General features: G+C 42.9%; 1 protein-coding gene across 2 annotated transcripts; it reads left to right on the forward strand.

The window, feature by feature from the left end:
- The first annotated feature begins 1,298 nt into the window (after positions 1–1,298).
- LOC112073223 (phospholipid phosphatase 2) lies at positions 1,299–19,982 on the forward strand. 2 transcript variants are annotated; one of them, XM_024140555.2, is made up of 8 exons: positions 1,299–1,543; positions 1,647–1,746; positions 13,580–13,731; positions 13,829–13,915; positions 14,046–14,221; positions 14,306–14,363; positions 14,445–14,621; positions 15,337–19,982. In XM_024140555.2, the coding sequence occupies exons 2-8, from the start codon at positions 1,680–1,682 to the stop codon at positions 15,490–15,492; spliced, it is 873 nt and encodes a 290-aa protein (XP_023996323.1). In that variant the 5' UTR covers positions 1,299–1,543; positions 1,647–1,679; the 3' UTR covers positions 15,493–19,982. The 2 variants fall into 2 exon arrangements, with proteins under 2 accessions (XP_023996323.1, XP_023996322.1); XM_024140554.2 differs by having other exon boundaries at positions 1,300–1,746.
- Positions 19,983–21,713: the final 1,731 nt, after the last annotated feature.

The raw sequence follows: 21,713 nt of genomic DNA on the forward strand, positions 1-21,713 counted from the left end.
AAGAAACATTTCTTCTTTTTTTTTTACCGCTTTTTCATGGTATCCAATTGGTTGTTACAGTTGTCTCATCGCTGCAACGCCCATACAGACTCACACAGGGACATTCTATGAGCAAAGGGAGCCTAATGGAGCAGTTGGATCATACCCTCTGATAGTGAGGACAGTCATCTTGAGGACAGTGACAGCGAAGAAGAATGGATCCCAGAATCTGGTTGGATAGGCAGTGAAATACCCAGGTTATGCCCAACTTGTATTTTCTTTGGAAAAGAGTGCTTGTTTCTACTATATTTCACTTAATACATGTTCTGTTTCTGATTTTCCTTTGTGTTTTAGCCTACCTTTTATGGCACAGCATTGCCCTGAGGAAACAAAAACAATGATTAATTTATGCTGCAATAGTTTGTGTCGGTGGGCTAGGGTCAGTCTGTTATATCTGGAGTATTTCTCCTGTTTTATCCGGTGTCCTGTGTGAATTTAAGTATGCTCCCTCTAATTCTCTCTCATTCTCTCTTCTCTCAGAGGACCTGAGCCCTTGGACCATGCCTCAGGACTACCTGGCATGATGACTCCTTGCTGTCCCCAGTCCACCTGGTCGTGCTGCCGCTCCAGTTTCAACTGTTCTGCCTGCGGCTATGGAACCCTGACCTGTTCACCGGACGTGCTACCTTGTCCCAAACCTGCTGTTTTCAACTCTCTCTCTCTCTACCGCACCTGCTGTCTCTAACTCTGAATGATCGGCTATGAAAAGCCAACTGACATTTACTCCTGAGGTGCTGACCTGTTGCACCCTCTACAACCACTGTGATTAGTATTATTTGACCCTGCTGGTCATCTATGAACGTTTGAGCATCTTGCCAAGGTACTGTTATAATCTCCACTCGGCACAGCCAGAAGAGGACTGGCCACCCCTCACAGCCTGGTTCCTCTCTAGGTTTCTTCCTAGGTTCCTTCCTTTCTAGGGAGTTTTTCCTAGTCACCGTGCTTCTGCATTGCTTGCTGTTTGGGGTTTTAGGCTGGGTTTCTGTACAGCCCTTTGTGACATTGGCTAATGTAGAAAGGGCTTTATAAATAAATGTGATTGATTGATTTATATGGGTGTGGGGGGTAAAAGTCGTTTATTTATACATGATCAGAAAGCCTACATCTTCAATGACCCATCTCAATTATCTTGCATGTTTTTTCATTGTTTTCTGGATGTTGCTGCAACACTGCTTTATCTCTTCATCTCTTAAAAAAATCTCTTCATCCTCTGACTCCTCCCTGCGGTCTGGTTCACTTTTCTTTTCACAAAACCTCTGACGTCAGCTCTGGGTAGTGGAGAGTGTAAACGCACACACGCCTTTAGTTGGGAAAAGTAGCCCATCAACTTTCCGTAGAGGAAACGATTTCAGACGTTTTTTTTCTTCCGTTATCTCTGTTTGCGAGTGGACAATGCGCGACCCACACATGTCCGTGTGTTGACAGCGCAGGACACTCCGTGTGTTTAGTGTATACTACAGTTGTGGTTTTGCCTGACTCACCTATAGAACGTAGGCCTAAACAGGTAGGCTACGGGAGCGAAATCCGGAAGAACAAGCACATCTAATTGTTCACACTATTTTCCTCTTACCTCTGCAACTGAACTTTTCCCAATAACGTTTATGCAGTTTTGATAATTCTTCGGAGAGAGAAGTGTGAAGATGACGGAACTACCAGTTCACAGGAAAAATATGCTGATTCTAGTTGATGTTCTCTGTGTGTTTGTCGGTAAGTGCCCTGTTTCTCTCTCCAACAACATGGCTGATATAACACTTTGTTGTATTACCCAAGGACCCAACTCGCGCTCTCTGCCGTCTATACATGCTCAATGCACTAGGGTAGCACTAGCCACCGATAAATCAATAAAATAGTTGTTTATCTATAATTGTTTATTGGGTAAATGCTTGATAAGACTGAGATGGTGGGGGACTTTGTAAACAATGATAGGCAGGCTACACACACACACACACACAAGTCACAGGCCAAAGACCAACATGCAGGACACTTTCCATGGAAGGCCAGTCACACAGACAGACACACCGCAATAGTATTGTAATAGGAAGAGAGTCAGCATTGCTCGTGTTATAGCTTGTTTAATGGATTCTTTCATTGTCTGTCAGCACATTACAGGTGGTCACAGTGCCTGATGGAGTGGTGTAGCATTGGTCTGTATTGATTCAAGTACTGTAGATTGTAGGTTAGTCATCAGTCAGCATGGTAACACAAAATGCATAATCACATTTACTGTGATTTTAAGTTCACTATTTCACAGTTACAATTAATTTATGATGACCATTTAAAAAAATAATCTGTAATTGCTTGTGAGTGTGTGTGTGTGCACTTGTAACAGAACACCTGTTTTGACTGGCATTCCATGGAAAGTGTCCTGCTTGTTGGGCTTTGCCCTGTAGCTTCCAGTTTGGTTGCTGCGTTTGTGTGTGTGGAGCCTGGGTTTGCATGTTCGGACTTGTACTGGACTCTCAATACTACAGGATCTGTAGTTTAGAATAGACATTTGGGTGGACAGTCTCCTTCCCCCTTTATCTCCCACTCCATCCACCTCTTTCCCTCTTCGTCCCTTTCTTTCTTTCTTCCCCCTATCCCCCACTCTTTATCTTCCTCCCCCACTCCCTTGCTCTCTTTCTCTCATGGTATTTAGTGAGTGAGTAGGGTTGTTTAACAGTTAAGTGGAGGTAAGATGGTCCTTGTTAACAGACGACATCACCTTGTGGCATAACCATGTTTGTTGGCAGTCTCAGAGGCCTGTGTGTCTGGGCCTGGGCCTGGGGTCTGACGACAGTAACCATGTTTGTTGACAGTCTCAGAGGCCTGTGTGTCTGGGCCTGGGCCTGGGGTCTGACGACAGTAACCATGTTTGTTGACAGTCTCAGAGGGCTGCGTGTCTGGGCCTGGGGTCTGACGACAGTAAAATCACTCTTTATTCTTTCATTATATCCTCCCTCAATCTCTCCAGTTGGTTATTTTTTCTTTCATCTCTCCTGTCTCCACTCTCCTCTCTCTCTCTTCTCTCTCTCTCTCTCTCTCGATAGATAGATAGATAGATAGATAGATAGATAGATAGATAGATAGTGGTCTCTGGGGGTAGCAGTAATCAGTCTACAATTAGTGACAAGAAAACTATTGGGATTTTTAAATTCCCAGTTTAGAACCTGTCTCTTATACACATCTAGATGTGTATAAGAGACAGGGATAAGAGCGTCTGCTAAATGACTTAAAAATGTAAATGTACTTGTGTGTTTTGTTAGCGTGTGTGTGTTAGCCCAGCTTCCTCACTGTGTCATTAATATAGTAGGAATGTGCCGAGTCGACAAACTGGATCTGATCTGATCTGACAAAGCTTTTCCTCAATCCTCTTTCTTTCTCTCCCTCTCTCATTCACCCATCCCTCTTTTACTCATTCTCCTATCCCTCTTTCTCTCATTCTCCCATCCCTCTTTCTCTCCCTCTCTCATTCTCCTATCCCTCTTTCTCTCCCTCTCTCATTCACCCATCCCTCTTTTACTCACTCTCTCATTCTCCCATCCCTCTTTCTCTCCCATTCCTTTCTCTCCCATCCCTCTCTTTCTCCAATCCCTCTCTTTCTCCCATCCCTCTCTTTCTCCCATCCCTCTTTTACACTCTCTCTATCCTCTTTCTCTCTGTTTTACTAATTTCTCCTCTCCTTTGCCTCTTGTCCTTTGCCTTGTTATCACTGCAGACAAAGAAACATTACACACACACACACACACACACACACACACACACACACACACACACACAGAGGCACACAGAGGCACATTGAGTTATTTCTGCAACACACTCTTTTAACAAAAATACCAACCAAACTCCACCCAAACCAAGCACTCTGCTGTTATATGCATAATAACAAAAGGGCCTAACATATCCATAATTTCATTTGGACCTTTAGATCGTTCAATATTGACTGGTGATTGTGTGAATGGGACAGATTACTGTTGTAAGACCTGTACACACCCTCTGGAAGAATCTGATTGGCAGACAATGATCATGTTCATTCTAAGGATCATTCTAAGGCAGGTGCCGTTGCTCTAAGTTCTTACTGTTATTTATGTGACTTGGGGTTAGAAGAGCATCTGCATCAAACTATAGACTGATACCAACTGTTGTTGGGTTAGTTTGTTATTTATCTGTTTGATTTTCTGGGTTTTGCGCACAACTAGAGTTAGAGAAGATACTCTGCTGCTGTTTTACTGACTATCTCTCACACACACACACACACACACACACACACACACACACACACACACACACCATCTCTCTGTGCCAACTATGTGTGTGAGAGAGAGGGGGGGTATTGACTTTTCCTGTGTGGAAAATAACCAGGATTCTGACAGTACAGCGGGATTACTACAGCCATAGAGCAGGAAGAGGATCAGTACTCTGTCTCCCTATTGGAATCTCTCTATTGTCTAGATTTTATCAATKTGTGTGTGTGTGTGTGTGTTGTAGCTGTTGGGTGTGACTAGTAGGACAGTGGAATTGTGTACGTTTTTTGGCGTCTAGTCTGGAGAATAACAGGAACACTTATTAGGTTCCTCCTTCCTGTGAGGTCAGAGGTCAGGAGGAAGTTGATCATGTGTCATATCTCACCAGACATTCCTCCATGTTTGTTTTCTCTGGGAGGAATCTGGGACTTTCTATCAACCAGATGAGATTGTGAAACAATGTTATCCCCTGTTCTTCTTTCTCTCTGACCGTGCTGTCCATTCTGTTACTGAAGACCGACCCCCCCCCTCGGCCCAGATAACTGTGTGGTGGGGGGTTAAAGAAGACAGACTATGGACTCTGCTTCCTGTATCTGCCACTGGACACACAAACGCACAGCCCTCTGAGTCTGTGCAACATCGCTGTTCTTCCTACATCGCTGAGGAAGGTCAAGATGTGCTACAAACTAACCTCTTCCGAAGATACTGAAGAGAATGCTTGAATCAGTTTTCCTTTGGGTTCATTAAAACATCTCCAGTACCACTGGATCCCAGGTACGGGTCGTCACCAGTTCTGTTACAATATATGCCATTCCGCAAGATTCCAGATTCACTGTTACCACATTGTCTTAATAGTGTTGGTTTTCAATCTTTCATCTATTTATTCACACACTCCCCTTTCTCCTTCCTTGTTTTATCAAATCTAGCTCAGCCCACTCTCTGGAGAGAGGAACAATACTGATCTTGGTTCAACTCAACCCTTGGCTACAGTAACACTGTAGCAGAAACCTTACTGGAATAAAACTGGAGATTACTAAAATTCTATGTTTCTGTGTGTGTGTTTATTTCTCTGGCACTGCAGCAGAGTGCTACACACATGCACACCTCATCCTCACCCTAACCACTACTCTCCAGAGAGCTGTCTTATCTAACTGTTATCCTAGCACTCTACAAAGTCAACATGACTTCAAAGTAAATACCAGTTAGTACACTTCAAAGTGGCTGAGTGAGTGCTTGCCCTAGCGAATTAAGGTTGACCAAATAGTCACCATGTTCATCAGCCGCTAATGAGTGACAATTAGTGGTGGGTCATTCGCGAACGAGTCGGCTCTAAGACCCGGCTCGCATATCAGAAGAGCCGAATCTATTTATAAAAATATACAAAAATTAAGAAATTAATAATCAAAAGAATTAAATGAATATAATTAACTAATTCAAAGAAGGAAAAATATACATAATATAGGCCTAAATGCTCAAGCGCACACATTCGTTCTGACGGTCTACTCAGACTAACAGCCTCACCTGTTGTTCCTGTTAATCAGACACGCAGTGTCAACCAATGAACCAAAGATGCATGAGGGAGGGCCGAGCCAACTCACTCAGTCACACACTTAGCACCCGAGGAGAGAGAGGAAGGACAGCTGTGAAAACAACAGCTGGAAAATGAGTCGGAAGCACAGTAGCATTTGGATGCATTTTAATAATGTAGACAATGTTAGAGTACAGTGTAGAATTTGCCAAAACAAAATCTCATATAAAGCCGGTTCTACGCACAACCTACACCGGCATATGAGAACTGTACACCCAACTGTGAAGCTAGCTGTAGCGGAGCTTTGAGAAACTAGCGGGCCTGCTAGTGATAGTGGTGGAGCCAGCACCTCCACACGTGGAGATGTATCCACTCAGTCAAGTAGACCTACTCTGCCACCCACAGCAACACAGTCTTCTATGGACCAGTTTATGCCAAAGTCTATGTCTGTAGCAAAACAAGGCCAAATTGATATTGAATTGGCTAAAATGATTGCCACCGATTTCCAGCCATTTTCGATCGAGGAGGAAAGAGGTTTTAGAAATTATAGCAATAGTCTAAATCCAATGTACACAATTCCAATCAGGAAAACACTTTCAAAATCACTTATTCCACAACTTTACGAGAGCACACAGGCTTCAGTGCGGGAAAGAGTCCGAAAAGCTACTGCAGTTTGCCTTACCACTGACTGCTGGACATCACCTCTTACATGTCGGTTACATGTCACTTTTTGAAGATCTTTTGATGTCTAGCTGTCTTCTGGACTGCTTTGAGTTCAGCGATAGACGCACCTCAGAGAACTTGGCAGAGGAACTGTTGAGTGGTCAGAGAATGGCAAGGAGATGGAAAAGTGGTCTGTTGTGTTAGCGACAATGCAGCTAACATAACCAAAGCCATGAACATTTTAAAATGGACCCATCGTCCATGTCTTGCCCACACAATCAACCTGATTATAAGAGATGCTCTGAAGGTGATGAAGCCCACTGTGGACAAAGTGAAAGCAGTGGTGGAATACTTCCACAGGAGCACAGTAGGTGCTGAAAAACTAAAGTCTACACAACGCCAGATGGGGATGCCTGAGCTGAGGCCTAAACAAGACTGCACTACAAGGTGGAATTCAACATTTTATATGTTGAAGCGGTTTCTTGAGTCAAAGGATGACATCATCTCTACCCTGGCCATTGTCAATGCACCTGTTGATGCTCTGACCCAAGAGGAATGGGAGGTGGTGGAGGAGGTGTGCAGAGTCCTGGAATCCTTTGAGCAGGTCACTGTGGAGATCAGTGGAGAGAGGTACAGTAAGCAGTTATTACTACATCATTATTTAATCCACTATTATATATGTATATGAGCAGTAGATGAGAATGTAGTATCGGTAGACAAAACATGAACCTGAACTAATAAGTTACTGTTCTCTCTTTTCAGCTATGTGACAGCCTCAAAAATGATACTCCTGTGTAAGGGTCTGCAGCGAATCACAGCCAGTCGCCAGAGTGAAGCAAATGTAACCACAGGACATGTGACAGAGTTGATGGACACCCTGTGTTCATCAACGGACAGAAAGTTACACAGAATAGAATATAATCACGTGCTAGCAGAAACCACTGCACTTGATCCTAGGTGTAAGAAGTTACCCTTCAGTGATGCCAGAGCGATTGATGAGGCTCTTCACAGAATAACCTCAGCAGCAGGGAGGGACAGCCCCAGCAGTCAGCTGGCTCAGGCACCAGGGCAACAGCAAGATGAGGGATCAGATGGAGCAGAAGCACCAGCAGTAGTGCCACAAAGGTCTGCTGTTTGGATGCTGTTTGACGAGAGAGCAACTGGGGATGCAGCACGAAGGAATCCCTCAGCAGATGCCATAATGGAGGTCCGATCCTGTTTGGAGGAGCCCCTCCAAAGATCTACAGATCCTCTGAGCTGGAGGAAGATCAAGGCCTCTGTCTACACACGGCTTACTAAAGTCATGACAGGGAGACTGCATAGTAGCCACATCCATTCCCTCTGAGAGGGTCTTCTCGAAAATGGGACAAATAATTACTGAGAGAAGAAACCGCATCAGCCCCTCGAAAGTGAGGCAGCTTGCATTTCTGAATGCAAATCTTTCATAAAAGCTAAATATGGTCAGCATTGCTGTGTGCTGCTGGTTATAACATGGCAATAAAGAAGAGAGAGAAAAGAGGGACCAGTTTAATGTTTTAAGTGGGATGCTGCAGTTTTGCACATTGTTATTTATTTTTCATTGATATGGTGCAATATTCTATTATTATGCTGTTCAGATTGTATTCGTTTTGAATTGTTACATTTATATGCACTTTGTTTATATACATTAAAAAGTTATACTTTAAATGCACATGTGTAATAGCATCCTTCTTTTTTACATTTATTTCAATTTGTGGGATTCTGCAGTTTTGCAAATTGTTATTTAATTTTCTTTGATATGGGGCAATATTCTATTATGCTGTTCAGATCGTATTTGTTTTGAATTGTTACATTTATATGCAGAATTGTTTTAACACCAATCATAGTCAAACTATCGCAAACTGTTTGACTTGAAAAAATACAAAACATATTTTTTTAAAGAGCCGAAAGAGCGGGCTCACTGAAAAGAGCCGGAATGCCCATCACTTGTGACAATGTGAGCAGGGCGGGCGCCAGAAGAAATCAGTTGGACTGCCGTTGGATTTTTGTAGGCGGGCACGTTTTTTTCTCGGGACCTCCTGTGTGCACGCACTTGCGCCTTCACACATTTTGATAATGAGTTTTATGATAAAGACAGCTTGTGAGTTTCAAGTTTGGGGAAGCTTACAAGTTATCCTACCATTTCTACCAGTTCTGCATATTTTAATACTGTGTACATTTTCGTGGAACAAGTTTCATTTCAATAATAACGTTTTTCATTTCTCTAAAATTATTGTCACATTCTTAATTTAAATAATACAAATCTAGAAGTTAAAATTAAATTAACGCAAGAGCACCGGCCTTTGCATTATGGACACAGCCTACACCGTGATCCATTGGAATACATGAGCGCATGGAACTAAGAGTGAACCTATAGGCCAATGCTGCAGTAGGCTTATTTTATTTGACATTTTATTTAACTAGGCAAATTATTTAATTACAAATTCTTATTTACAATGACGCCCTACCCCGGCCAAACCCGGACGACGCTGGGCCAATTGTTCGCCGCCCTATGGGACGCCCAATCATGTTCGGATGTGATGCAGCCTGGATTCGAACCAGGTACTGCAGTGACGCCACTCGGGAGCCCCTATAACTTCCATCATCAACTAAGTAAAATACATAAGCCTAAATCTGACAAAGAAAAACAGTATAAAATATCCTGATAAATTCAGGTTATTTCAATTGCATTGATCTCTACTCTGCCTGTCTGCCTCCCTTTCTATCTGTCTTGATTTGTGCTATGGGTAATGAAGTGTAACATTGTATCAACTCAGCATGTTGGTGTGCTCAGGCGTGCGCGCTCCCTCCATTAACATTATCAGGACAGAAAATCAGCATTGCTCACAAAGAGCACTCAAAACAAAAGACAACGAAAAAATTGAAAAAACTCCTAAATTATGGTTATGAAATAAACCAAAACTTGTTTCTCACTGCCTTGGTGGAAGAGTGGGGTAACATCTCACAGCAAGAACTGGCAAATCTGATGCACTCCAGTACTTAATGCAGCTGGTGGCCACACCAGATACTGACTGTTACTTTTGATTTTGACCCCCCCTTGTTCAGGGACACATTATTCCATTTCTTTTAGTCACATGTCTGTGGAACTTGTTCAGTTTGTCTCAGTTGTTGAATCCTGTTATGTTCATACAAATATTTACACATGTTAAGTATGCTGAAAATAAACACAGTTGACAGTGAGAGGACATTTCATTTTTTTGCTGAGTTTATATGTAGTGGTAAATTGATACAAATAAACAATCGAAGGGCAAACAATTGTGGAGAGCTGATTGCATGCATTCTGGAGAGAGACGCCCATACCTCCGTCACACACTCCTCCCCTTCTTCTTGTCTCAACATTTTAAATTATACTCAAGACACATTATAGATGCTTTACGCTAAGCCTATTGCCACATGCGCTGCCCAAATTGCTTGCTTCTGAAATAGGCATAGGCCTATGCACTTGGGATGTGAAACAATCCACTGTTGTTTAAAAATAAAATATTATCATCATCTATGGCTAAGTCAAGCTGTCTGGTAAAGTATTTTGAATTATTTTATTTAGACAGAAGTAATTATCATTTTACTTTAGGGGAAGCCAGAATCTGAGCAGTGCGCTGTGCACCCGCCAATTTCCCCTTCTAATTCGCAAGTGGATGAAACCAGATATCTGAATATAATGACGAGATGCTCGTGTTTCCGTCCTAACAATTTGAGTCGTTGTCCCAAATGCAGGAATGCAGGCTCAGCTAAGTCTGATAATACAGAAAGTATTCAGACCCCTTCCCTTTCTCCAGATTGTGTTACATTACAGGCTTATTCTAAAAAGGATTACATGTAATGTTTTTCCTCATCAATCTACACACCATAATGACAAAGCGAAAACAGGTTTTTGAAATTTTTGCAAATGTAATAAAATTGTTTAAAAACACTTTTTACCTCCAAATTGAGCTCCAGTGCATCCTGTTCCCATTGATCATCCTTGAGATGTATCTACAACTTGATTGGAGTCCACCTGTGGTAAATGCAATTGATTTGGACATGATTTGCGAAGGTACACACCTGTCTATATAAGGTCCCACAGTTGACAATGCATGTCAGAGAAAAAAACAAGCCATGAGGTCGAAGGAATTGTCCGTAGAGCCCCGAGACAGGATTGTGTCGAGGCACAAACCTGGGGAAGGGTACCAAAAAATGTCTGCAGCATTGAAGTTCCACAGGAACACAGTGGCCCCATCATTCTTGAATGGAAGAAGTTTGGATCCACCAAGACTGTTCCTAGAGCTGGCTGCCCGGCCAAACTGAGCAATCAGGGAAAAAGGGCCTTGGTCAGGGAGGTGACCAAGAACCCAATGGTCACTCTGACAGAGCTCTAGAGTTCCTCTGTGGAGATGGGAGAACCTTCCAGAAGGACAACCATCTCTGCAGCACTCCACCAATCAGGCTGTTATGGTAGAGTGGCCAGAGGGAAGCCACTCCTCAGTGAAAGGCACATGACAGCCCACTTGGGGTCAGAATCTCTGGTCTGATGAAACCAAGATTGAAGTCTTTGGCCTGATTGCCAAGCGTCACGTCTGGAGGAAACCTGGCACCATCCCTACGGTGATGTATGGTGGTGGCAGCATCATGCTGTGAGGATGTTTTTCAGTGGCAGGGACTGGGAGACTAGACAGGATCGAGGGAAAGATGAATGGAGCATAGTACAGCGAGATCCTTGATGAAAACCTGCTCCAGTGTGCTCAGACTGGGGTGAAGTTTCACCTTCCACCAGGACAACAACCCTAAGCACACAGCCAAGACAACGCAGGAGTGGCTTCGAGACAAGTCTCTGAATGTCCTTGAGTGGCCCAGCCAGAGCCCTGACTTAAACCTGATCGAACATCTCTGGAGAGACCTGAAAATAGCTGTGTAGCGACGCTCCCCATCCAATCTGACAGAGCTTGAGAGGATCTACAGAGAAGAATGGGAGAAACTCCCCAAATACAGTTGTGCCAAGCTTGTAGCGTCATACCCAAGAACACTTGAGGCTCTTTATCGCTGCCAAAGGTGCTTCAACAAAGTACTGAGTAAAGGTGATATTTCAGTTTTTTAAATATTTAATACGTTTGCAAAAAAAGAAAAAATACCTGTTTTATGCTTTGTCAATATGGGGTATTGTGTGTAGATTGATGAGGAAAACAACTATTTAATCCATTTTAGAATACGGCTGTAATGTAACAAAATGCGGAAAAAGCCAAGGGGTCTGAATAATTTTTGAATGCACTTTATTATACCCATAGAAACACAGCCATGCGATCTCCATAGGCAAACATTGGCAGTAAAATGGCCTTACTGAAGAGCTCAGTGACTTTCAATGTGGTTCCAAAAAGTCAGTTTGTCAAATTTCTGTGCTGCTAGAGCTGCCCCGGTCAACTGTAAGTGCTGTTATTGTGAAGTGGAAATGTCTGGGAGCAACAACGGCTCAGCCGCAAAGTGGTAGGCCACACAAGCACACAGAACGGGACTGCTGAGTGTTAAAGGCATAAAAAAATGGTCTGTCCTCTATTTGCAATACTTACTACTGAGTTCCAAACTGCCAGCACCAGAACTGTTTGTCGGGAGCTTCCTGAAATGGGTTTCCATGACCGAACAGCTGTATTTCTGTCTGTAATAAAGCCCTTTTGTGGGGGAAAACTAATCCGGATTGGGAGGCCACCCATGGCTGTTCCATTGCCCACTCTTGTGAAATCCATAGATTAGAGCCTAATTTATTTATTTCAATTGACTGATTTCCTTCTATGAACTGTTACTCAGTAAAATCTTTGAAATTGTTGCATGTTGCGTTTTATATTTTTGTTCAGTATATGACTGGTGGAAGTTCAGTTTGCATCAGGGGAGCATGTTGTCTAGTGACAGGGTTCATGAAAACAGGGGGAAAAAACATCAGAGTGTATAAAACCATTGTCCTGTCAGATTTGAGTGTGTGTGTTTGTACACCATTGTGTTGTCAGTTGAGACAGTTTTATAGTCTATCCTGGTGCCAGTCTCTGCTCTAGTCTGTGAGTCACTGAACTATGGGGAGAGAGCGAGGGAGTGAAAGAAAGAGGGAGTGAGGTTTGAGTGCGGTAAAGAGGAGAAAGGTTAAAAGAAAAGTCCATGGTCTCTTCTGTGAGAGATCAGTTTAAGGGAATTTCTCATGGTAACTTTGGGACATTCATCTCTCTCTGTGTGTGTGTGTGTGTGTGTGTGTGTGTGTGTGTGTGTGTGTGTGTGTGTGTGTGTGTGTGTGTGTGTGTGTTTGTGTGTGTGTGTGTTTGTGTGTCGTCCGGTAGTCCGCTCCCTTGTCAGCAGGGCTCAGTGGTGAAAGTTTAAGGCTGTTACGCTGTTAGGCGTATCTATGGTGATGGATGTGTGTACGTGCAAGAGCATCAGAGCGCACACAGTATCTAAACCCAGAGGCACAACGACGCAAAACTTCCAGGAACGCTTCGTGAAGCAGACTCGACAGACAGGGGTTTGGGAAGTCAATGGGAGAAGCTGTTAATATTCTGTTAATTTTGCTGTTAATATTCTCTAAATCGAAAGGCACAACCTAGATGTCTTAAGTAGCTGAACATGTTACTCCAACCTTGTGTGGAAGTGACAAACTGACATGTTTTCATTTTGGTGTAGAATAACTTTATGTCTGAGGAGGGCTTTTGATTTGACGGCCTGCTCGGGCGCAGTTCGGAGCGAGACGATCGTTAGACCCGATGAAGTTTATGAGCTTAGCTAGCCAACGTTGCCATGACATCGCCTACAACCGTGATTGGGGCTTTCTATTGGAGAAGCAGTTTCTAGGCATGGTCAACTATACAATCTTTGGAGCGCATGTGTGTGTGTGTGGCGATAGCTAGCAGCTTCCTCCCCAGGGGACGGAGGTCACTGATATACTGCTGACCAATAAGTGCCTAGATGTGCCTTCACATGCCCATGTATTGTTCACAGTTCCTGTCCAGCTGATAGATTTAAACTTGTCGGTCAGAGCCTGTTCAGCACCATGTTGATACTGTCTCCCTTGACCCACTCCGACACCCCTCCTCTCTCTCCCTCTACCTTGCCCCTTCCTATCGCTCTCCCTCCTTCCCAGCGGCCCTTCCGTCAGCGGTCTTGACGTTAATGTTCAGCCCGTACCAGAGGGGTATCTACTGTGATGACGAGAGCATCAGATATCCTTACAGAAGAGACACCATCTCCCACAGGGCAATGGCTGCAGTCACCATCMCCTCCTCCATAGTCATAGTAAGTTTGATGAACAACTTGATGGTTATGTACAAAATGGCACGCTATGGTACGAGTTTACCTCTGCTATGCTATGAATTTGCCCCTATCTCCATAGATAACTACAGGAGAAGCGTACCTGGTGTACTCCAAGCGTCTCCACTCCAACTCTAACTTTAACCAGTACATGTCAGCTCTCTACAAGGTCAGTAGGAACACGGGCCATAGTTTTGGGCTGACAATATGTGGTCTTAGCTCGGATAGGCTAGCTGCCTCTTCCCAATTTCATTGGTTCAGGAAAGGGGTTAAATTGGCCTGTGCTGTGCCTCTACTAGGTGGTGGGGACCTTCCTGTTTGGAGCAGCTGTGAGCCAATCACTGACTGACCTGGCCAAGTTCACCATTGGCAGGCCACGCCCTAACTTCCTGTCTGTGTGTAATCCCACGGTGTGTTCTGGGTACATGCTGCAACTCAACTGTACCGGCAACCCTCGAAACGTCACTGAGTCCAGGTGTGTGTGTCTGTCTGTCTGTCTGTCCGTCTTTCTTCTCTTGCTATGTGATGCAATGTCAACATGTTTCTCTCTGTGTTCCAGATTGTCATTTTACTCCGGACACTCTGCCTTCGGGATGTACAGCATGCTGTTTCTAGCAGTGAGTGTTCTTTTATTTGTGTGAGTTTCATACACACGTGAGATGACGATTAATGTGTGGTGTGTGTGTGTGTGTGTGTAGTTGTATGTGCAAGCACGTATGCAGGGGAAGTGGACTCGTCTGGTCAGACCCACAGTGCAGTTTTTCCTCGTGTTGTTTGCGTTGTACGTTGGATACACCCGGGTTAGCGACTACAAACACCACTGGAGCGACGTACTGGTGGGACTGCTGCAGGGAACTCTCATCGCTGTGCTCAACGTGAGTGTGTGTGTAGGGGGTTGTAGGAGGTGTGTGTGTTTGTTCATGTCTGACTATTAATGCTGAGCAATTAAACCGAAATGTTTGTAATATTTCGGTTTAGGAACAACTAATTGACCGATGTCAGTTCAATTATTTTAATTCCATTTCGGGGGGGTTTCTGTGAGCTCAATGCGCACATTGCACAGTTTCTATAGAGATAAATCAGATCAAGCCCGAACTGTGCGATGTAGTAGGGAGTTGTAGTTTCCAGAAAAAACATTATCTAAGTGATTGATAGTTGGTATTAAGCAGTCATAAAAGTATGCCTTCTTAACTTTGATGAACTACTAAAATAGTGATTTTGTCAGAAAGCATAGGCAGCAGCTCTATAGAGATAAGATGATGACTTGGCATAAAATAATAAAGTCATCAAATTAAACAAATGTAATATACACAACAACCGAGATATTTTATTAAAGTAATGTGAATAAATGATGGTTAATAAGTGATGAGCAGTAATGGGCAGTCACTACCATCATGGGACTTGTATTGTTTTATTCTGTGTAATAACATTTAACCCACAATGCATAATGCATTTTATGTAAAATAATAATAATTGTGACCGAAATCGAAAACGCATTTATTTTTTTTCATAATCGAACTGAAACAGAACCGACTTCAAAAAGCACTAATCGCTCAGCACTACTGACTATAAATGATCCTTTTCTCTCAGGTTTGCTACGTCTCAGATTTTTTTAAGCTCCGCCCCCCTCCTCGCTGCCCACGATCCGAGGCGGCTGAAGACGAGCACCTAGAGGCCAAACCTGGCCTGGATCCAGACACACAACTACACAACAATCACTACAACTACACAACTACTTCAGCCTGAACACAGACTAACAACTACACAACAACCTCTACACAACAATCACGGTAACCGTGGGGAAGTGGCGTAGACAGTAATTTGTTGGTGGGTGGGCCTGCAGAAATTTGGGTGGGCAATTTTTTTAAATTAAAATGCTTTGTTGTTGGGGAAAGGAGCTAACTTCCTGCAATGTTGCCATTGGGCCAAGAGAGAAATGTGCAGTTTTATAGCTGTCTATGAATTATATCTGATGATGTTTGCATGTTTAAGTAAAAAGACGACAAATAACTAGAGCCCAACCCGTATTGGATTTTTGGGTCCGATACCGATTTTGAGGGAGGGAAAAGTCACAGATTACCGATATATCTGCCGATATATTGTTTTTTAGAGGTTGAATGAAAAACAGACCAAATTGTGCTTCAAAGGATCAACAGATACTCTAAATGATGATTTCTTAACTAAATATTATAGTTAACATTATTTAAGAACATTTTATTTGTGGTTACAGGAGATCCACCAAAAAGCAATTATATTCTCTATAAATACGACAGTGAATACAAAGCTTGTTTAGTTGACCTTCTTAGGTGCAACTTAAAAATGTCTATGGCAGTGGAAAAGAGGTATGAAAAAGTGTTTGTGCTAAACTACCATAAGGGTGAGTAGATTTACTAGTGTTTTACAACAGTCAAAGGTCATGTAAACAAACACTTTATGGCAACCTTGCAATGAGAGTACGTTATGACAAGCACAAGCTAGCTGTTCATTACGACAATGTTTTCTTACAGAAACCATATTTATATAACACTGTTATTCAATACAAAATGTATTGGCTATACATTTCAACTGCAAATGGCATGCGCTGATGACTGAAAATGTTTATGCATGCAAATTCTTGCTGCACTGGTTTTTGTCACACGTTTTAATTTCGCGAGCTAACTAACATTCGCTACTTATCTCATAATGAATGCAAGCGCGTGGCCTGAATGATAGACCTGCGCCAACTGTCTTGTTTATTGCAGATAGCATATTTCAGAAAACTAACTAAATTAGCCTACTAGCTAACATCATATGCCCCGACAGTATCAGTCCTCTTTTTGTATCAAGGACGAGTGTTCACTTTGGCGCCAGTCCAGTGTTGGCACATACGTAGCACAGATTGCTAGCTATCTAGCTAAGTTTACTACCTTGCTGGCTAGATAGCTAAGCTAACTACCTTGCTGGCTAGCTAGCCAGCTAATGTTAACAAAGTGAGAATGTGATGAGGACAGGGCTGCTTGCTTGGTGAAGTGTACTTTTGATTATTTACTCATGCTGGCTGTGGCAAGCTACTCACCGTCAAACTACCATGTCTACTTTCTCTCACATTGTGGACTAGGGCTGAATGATGTTCAATGAGCAGCTGGTAGAGTGCCCTCTTTAGGCAACCATTGAAAATGGAGCAGACACATTTGTTTATTCTATGTATATAATATGGGCACTTTATCTGTGGAATAAAGGCAGATAAAAATATTTCTGTGAAAGGCTAATATCGGCCGATAATATCGGTCAACCAATTTATCGGTCGGGCTCTACAAATAATGTCCCATTTGGAACAATGACAAGGAAAGAGCAGTACTTTTTTTTTTTTATATCTAGAAAGAAAATAGGTTTTTGCTCCCAGTGGGGGGGGGGGGCTGGGCCCACCCATGCCTACGCCCCTGCCGTGGGGCTGTCTGTGTGAGAGAAGTGTGTATATCAGTGTAGGCTCATTGTATTGGCTGGACTGGAATAAATGAAACGTATCAAACACCTCAAGCATATGGAAACCACATGTTTGACTCTGTTTATTCCAGTCCAGCATTACAATGACCCTGTCCTCCGATAGCTTCTCCCACCAGCCGCCACTGGTGTATATGAGAAGATGTGTATAACCACTCACATGCATTTAACTTTGTATTTTAATAAAATGTACTAAAAGTATGGAGGATGAGACAGTTTTAGCAGAGAGAAAGAATTATTGTGTAGTTCCCTAGATTTCAATTATGCTAACAGGAAACACTGAAACAACAGTTTTACATTTTTTAATGATTCATTTATATTTCCTTTGTGCAGCAGCATCAACCAGGTCTTCCTGGGGTTTGTAGTTTTTTTGAGTGTCCTGTAGATCTTTTTAACACCTAATAGTCTAGTTTGTATTTGTAAATGAGTTTGTTTTTTTGTGTTTATAATGCTTTGATCCCTTTGTTACCTACACTGGAGCTAACCCTCTCACACTTCTTCCATCAAGACAGCGGTCTCCAAGCCTCGTGCTGAGGAGCTACTAGGCTGCAGGCTTTTGTTCCCGCCCACCACCAACCTACCTGATTTAACTAGTCGTTAAGACCTTGATTAGCTGAATCGGGTGGGTTAGTGTGCTCATCCTGTAGTTCTCCAGGAGGGGGGAAGACCAATGGTCTGTGGAGTTCAATGTTAGGCCTACTGATACCTAGCATGTCTGTAGAAGACATGCATGTACAGTATATGGAATGTAAAACACAGTGTTGCATAAATAATTACTTTCTAACTGTTTATTTCTGTCGTATCTCTAAGAATGTAATACCACTACTAGCCCACTGTGATGTTTTTTTTATGTTATTGACGCAACTTGTATTAGTTACTCCAGTTTATTATATATAAAGCTGTGTATAACCTGCCTACCTGCATGCGCACACAATAGGTCCTGTGAGATCATGATGCCATGTGCTGCCTTTGAAATGTTATTGATAATCGTCAGTGTGTCAATGATCGAGTCACTCACTGAGATGTTCTCTGAAAAACACATTACACTTCTGCAAAGGGTTAATATATACACTATATGTCCAAAAGTATGTGGACACCTGCTCGCCGAACATCTCATTCCAAAATCATGGGCATTAATATGGAGTTGGTCCCCCCTTTGCTGCTATCACAGCCTCCAATCTTCTGGGAAGGATTTCCACTAGATGTTGGAACATTGCTACAGGGACTTGCTTCCATTCAGCCACCACCATTAGTGAGGTTGGGCACTGATGTTAGGCGATTATGTCCGGTTTACAGTCAGTGTTACAATTAATCCCGTGTGGTCCCGTGTGGCTCAGTTGGTAGAGCATGGCGCTTGCGGGTTCATTTCCCACGGGGGGACCAGGATGAATATGTATGAACTTTCCAATGTGTAAGTCGCTCTGGATAAGAGCGTCTGCTAAATGACTTAAATGTAAATGTAATCCCAAAGATGTCCGATGAGGTTGAGGTCAGGGCTCTGTGCAGGCCAGTCAATTTCTTCCACACCGATCTCGATAAACCATTTCTGTATGGGCCTCGCCTTGTGCATGGGGGCATTGTCATGCTGAAAGGAAAGGGCCTTTCCCAAACTGTTACCACAATGTTGGAAGCACAATCGTCTAGAATGTCATTGATTTCCCTTTACTGGACCTAAAAAAAACAGCCCCAGACCATTATTCATCCTCCACCAAACTTTACAGTTGGCACTATGCATTGGGGCAGGTAGCGTTCTCCTGGCATCTGCCAAACCCAGATTCGTCCGTCGGACTGTCAGATGGAGATGCGTGATTTATCACTCCGGAGAACGCATTTCCATAGATCCAGAGTCCAATTGCGAGCTTTACACCACTCCAGCTGACGCTTGGCATTGCACATGGTGATCTTAGGCTTGTGTGCTGCTGCTCGGCCATGGGAAACTCATTTCATGAAGCTCCAGACAAACAGTTCTTGTGTTGACGTTGTTTCCAGAGGTAGTTTGGAACGCGGTAGTGAGTGTTGCAACCGAGGACAAGCAGTCCCGTTCTGTGAGCCTGTGTGGCCTACCACTATGTAGCTGAGCCATTGTTGCTCCTAGACATTTCCACTCACAATAACAGCACTTACAGTTGACTGGGGCAGCTCTAGCAGGTCAGAAATTTGATGAACTGACTTGTTGAAATGGTGGCATCCTATGACGGTGCCTTTTCAGTACAGGTCATTGTCTGTCTATGGCGATTGCATGGCTGGGTGTTCAATTTATACACCTGTCAGCACGGGTGTGGCTGAAATAGCATAATCCACTAATTTGAAGGGTTGTCCACCTACTTTTGGCCATGTAGTGTATTTTATTGTGTTTGTATCCACACTGTATTTCTTAATAAGCTTCTCTATAACCGAAACTGTAGCTGCAATCAAATGTGTTTCTTCTTGATGGAACAGGGAACTTGAGTTTATGGAAGTGTTTTTCCTTTATAATCTGACAACTCCTGCTGAGACAAGTGCATGCAGAACCACAGAGTTACTGCTGTGGAGGGATGGATAAACGGATGGAATGAATGGATAGGACGCCTTCAACTTCATGGATTCATCCATGTCATTCACTAGGACTTTCCCAATGTTTGTTGGGGTGATGGCACACCAGACCCAGTGATGAAGACATTGCACATGTTGTCATATCTTTATTTCAATTTGTTTTATTTTATTTCTCTGTGTTGCTTTTTTTGTAGTTTATGCATAAAGATGAACTAATATGCCCATTGTGCATCTGACTGATTTTTGAAAATGTTTATTAAAGTGTGTGTGTGTGTGTGTGTGTGTGTGTGTGTGTGTTAGTTGATTCTGTAGCCTACTGAGGGAATAGTTGCTGAAAAGGGTGCAGGTATAAATTCCCTGTACCTCAACCACGGTTGATATAAAGCCCTGGGCATGATTCCATTTTTTTTGTTTGGGTGGTCCTTGCAGACAAAGACCCTCTTTGCAAACCCTTTTGCTGTATACTCTATGCGCTTCCTCGTAAGAACAGCCAATGTTATGTTACTGATGGTTTGTACATTTGTGGCTACCAGTGCAGCACCTTCTAGTTGTCACATTAGGGATAACAGTTGTTGACAACTGTAGCATTTTAGCTAGGCCTAACCTTAACCAAATTCTCCTAACCTGCCTAGTTAATTATCCTAACCTGCTATGTTAGGTATTCTAACCTGCATGTTAAAAAAACATCAGTATTGCCACAGCGACATGTACTTGGATGTACTCAGCTGAAACACTATCCTGTTGACAACAGTGGAAGTCCCATGATGCTGCAGGCCTGTCCAGGCTTGTCTGAGTTGTGGGATAACTCTTGTCAGTTGGAAAACAAACTCCATAGGGATATACTACAAGCAGAATCAATGAGTAAGCCAGCTAATTTGCCTAAATATCCTGAGGTTTATTTTTTTTAAAGAAAAGGTTTGAAATGGGAATGGTGCCTTCAGAAAATATTCATACCCCTTGACTTATTCCACTTTGTTAAAGCCTGAATTCAATATGATTTCAATAGTTTCTCACCCATCTACACACAAAACTTTGTGACTAAGTAAAAACATGCTTTTAGAAATGTTTGCAAATTTATTGAAAAATTAAGTACGGAAATATCTAAATTACATAAGTATTCACACACCTAAGTCAATACTTTGTAGAAGCAAGCACCTTTGGTGGCGATTACATCTCTGAGTCGTCTTGGGTATGTCTATCAGCTTTGCACATCTGGATTTGGGGATTTTCTCAAGCTCTGTTAAGTTAGATGGTGAACAGCAATCAAGTCTTTCCACAGACTGAAGCCATTCCAGCATTGCTTTTGGTCATTGTCCTGTTAACATATATCTTCACCCCCAGTCTGTCATTTGCACTCAAACAGGTTCTCATCAACGATTTGCCTGTATTTGGCTCCATTTATTGTTCTCTCTATCCTTACCAGTCTCCCAGTCCCTCCCTCTGAAAAACATCCCAATAGCTTGATGCTGCCACCACCATGCTTCACAGTAGGGATGGTGTTAGATGGGTAATGAACTGTGCCTGGTTTTCTACAGACATAACATTTTGCATTCAGGCCAAATAGTTACATTTATGTCTCATCACACCACAGAATCTTTTGGCTCATGGTCGGTCTTTCACGTGCCTTTCTGTAAACTCATGTGCCTTTTTCTCAGGAGTGGCTTCCATCTGGCCACTCTCCCATGAAGCCCAGATGGGTGAAGTGCTGTAGAGACTGTTGTCCTTCTGGCAGGTTCTCCCATCTCAGCCAAGGAACTCTGTAGTTCTGTTAGAGTGGTCATTGGGACAGCCAGCTCTAAACAGAGTCTGGGTAGTTCCATATTTTTTCAATTTCCACTCTGACATGCGCTGTCAAATGTGGGACCTTATAAAGACAGGTGTGTTTCTTTTCAACTCATGCCCCCCAAAAATGAAATGGCCACAGGTGGACTAAGTTGTAGCGACATCGCAAGGAT

This window comes from Salvelinus sp. IW2-2015, unplaced genomic scaffold (genome assembly GCF_002910315.2).
Source record: "Salvelinus sp. IW2-2015 unplaced genomic scaffold, ASM291031v2 Un_scaffold2190, whole genome shotgun sequence".
Lineage (NCBI taxonomy): Eukaryota > Metazoa > Chordata > Actinopteri > Salmoniformes > Salmonidae > Salvelinus > Salvelinus sp. IW2-2015.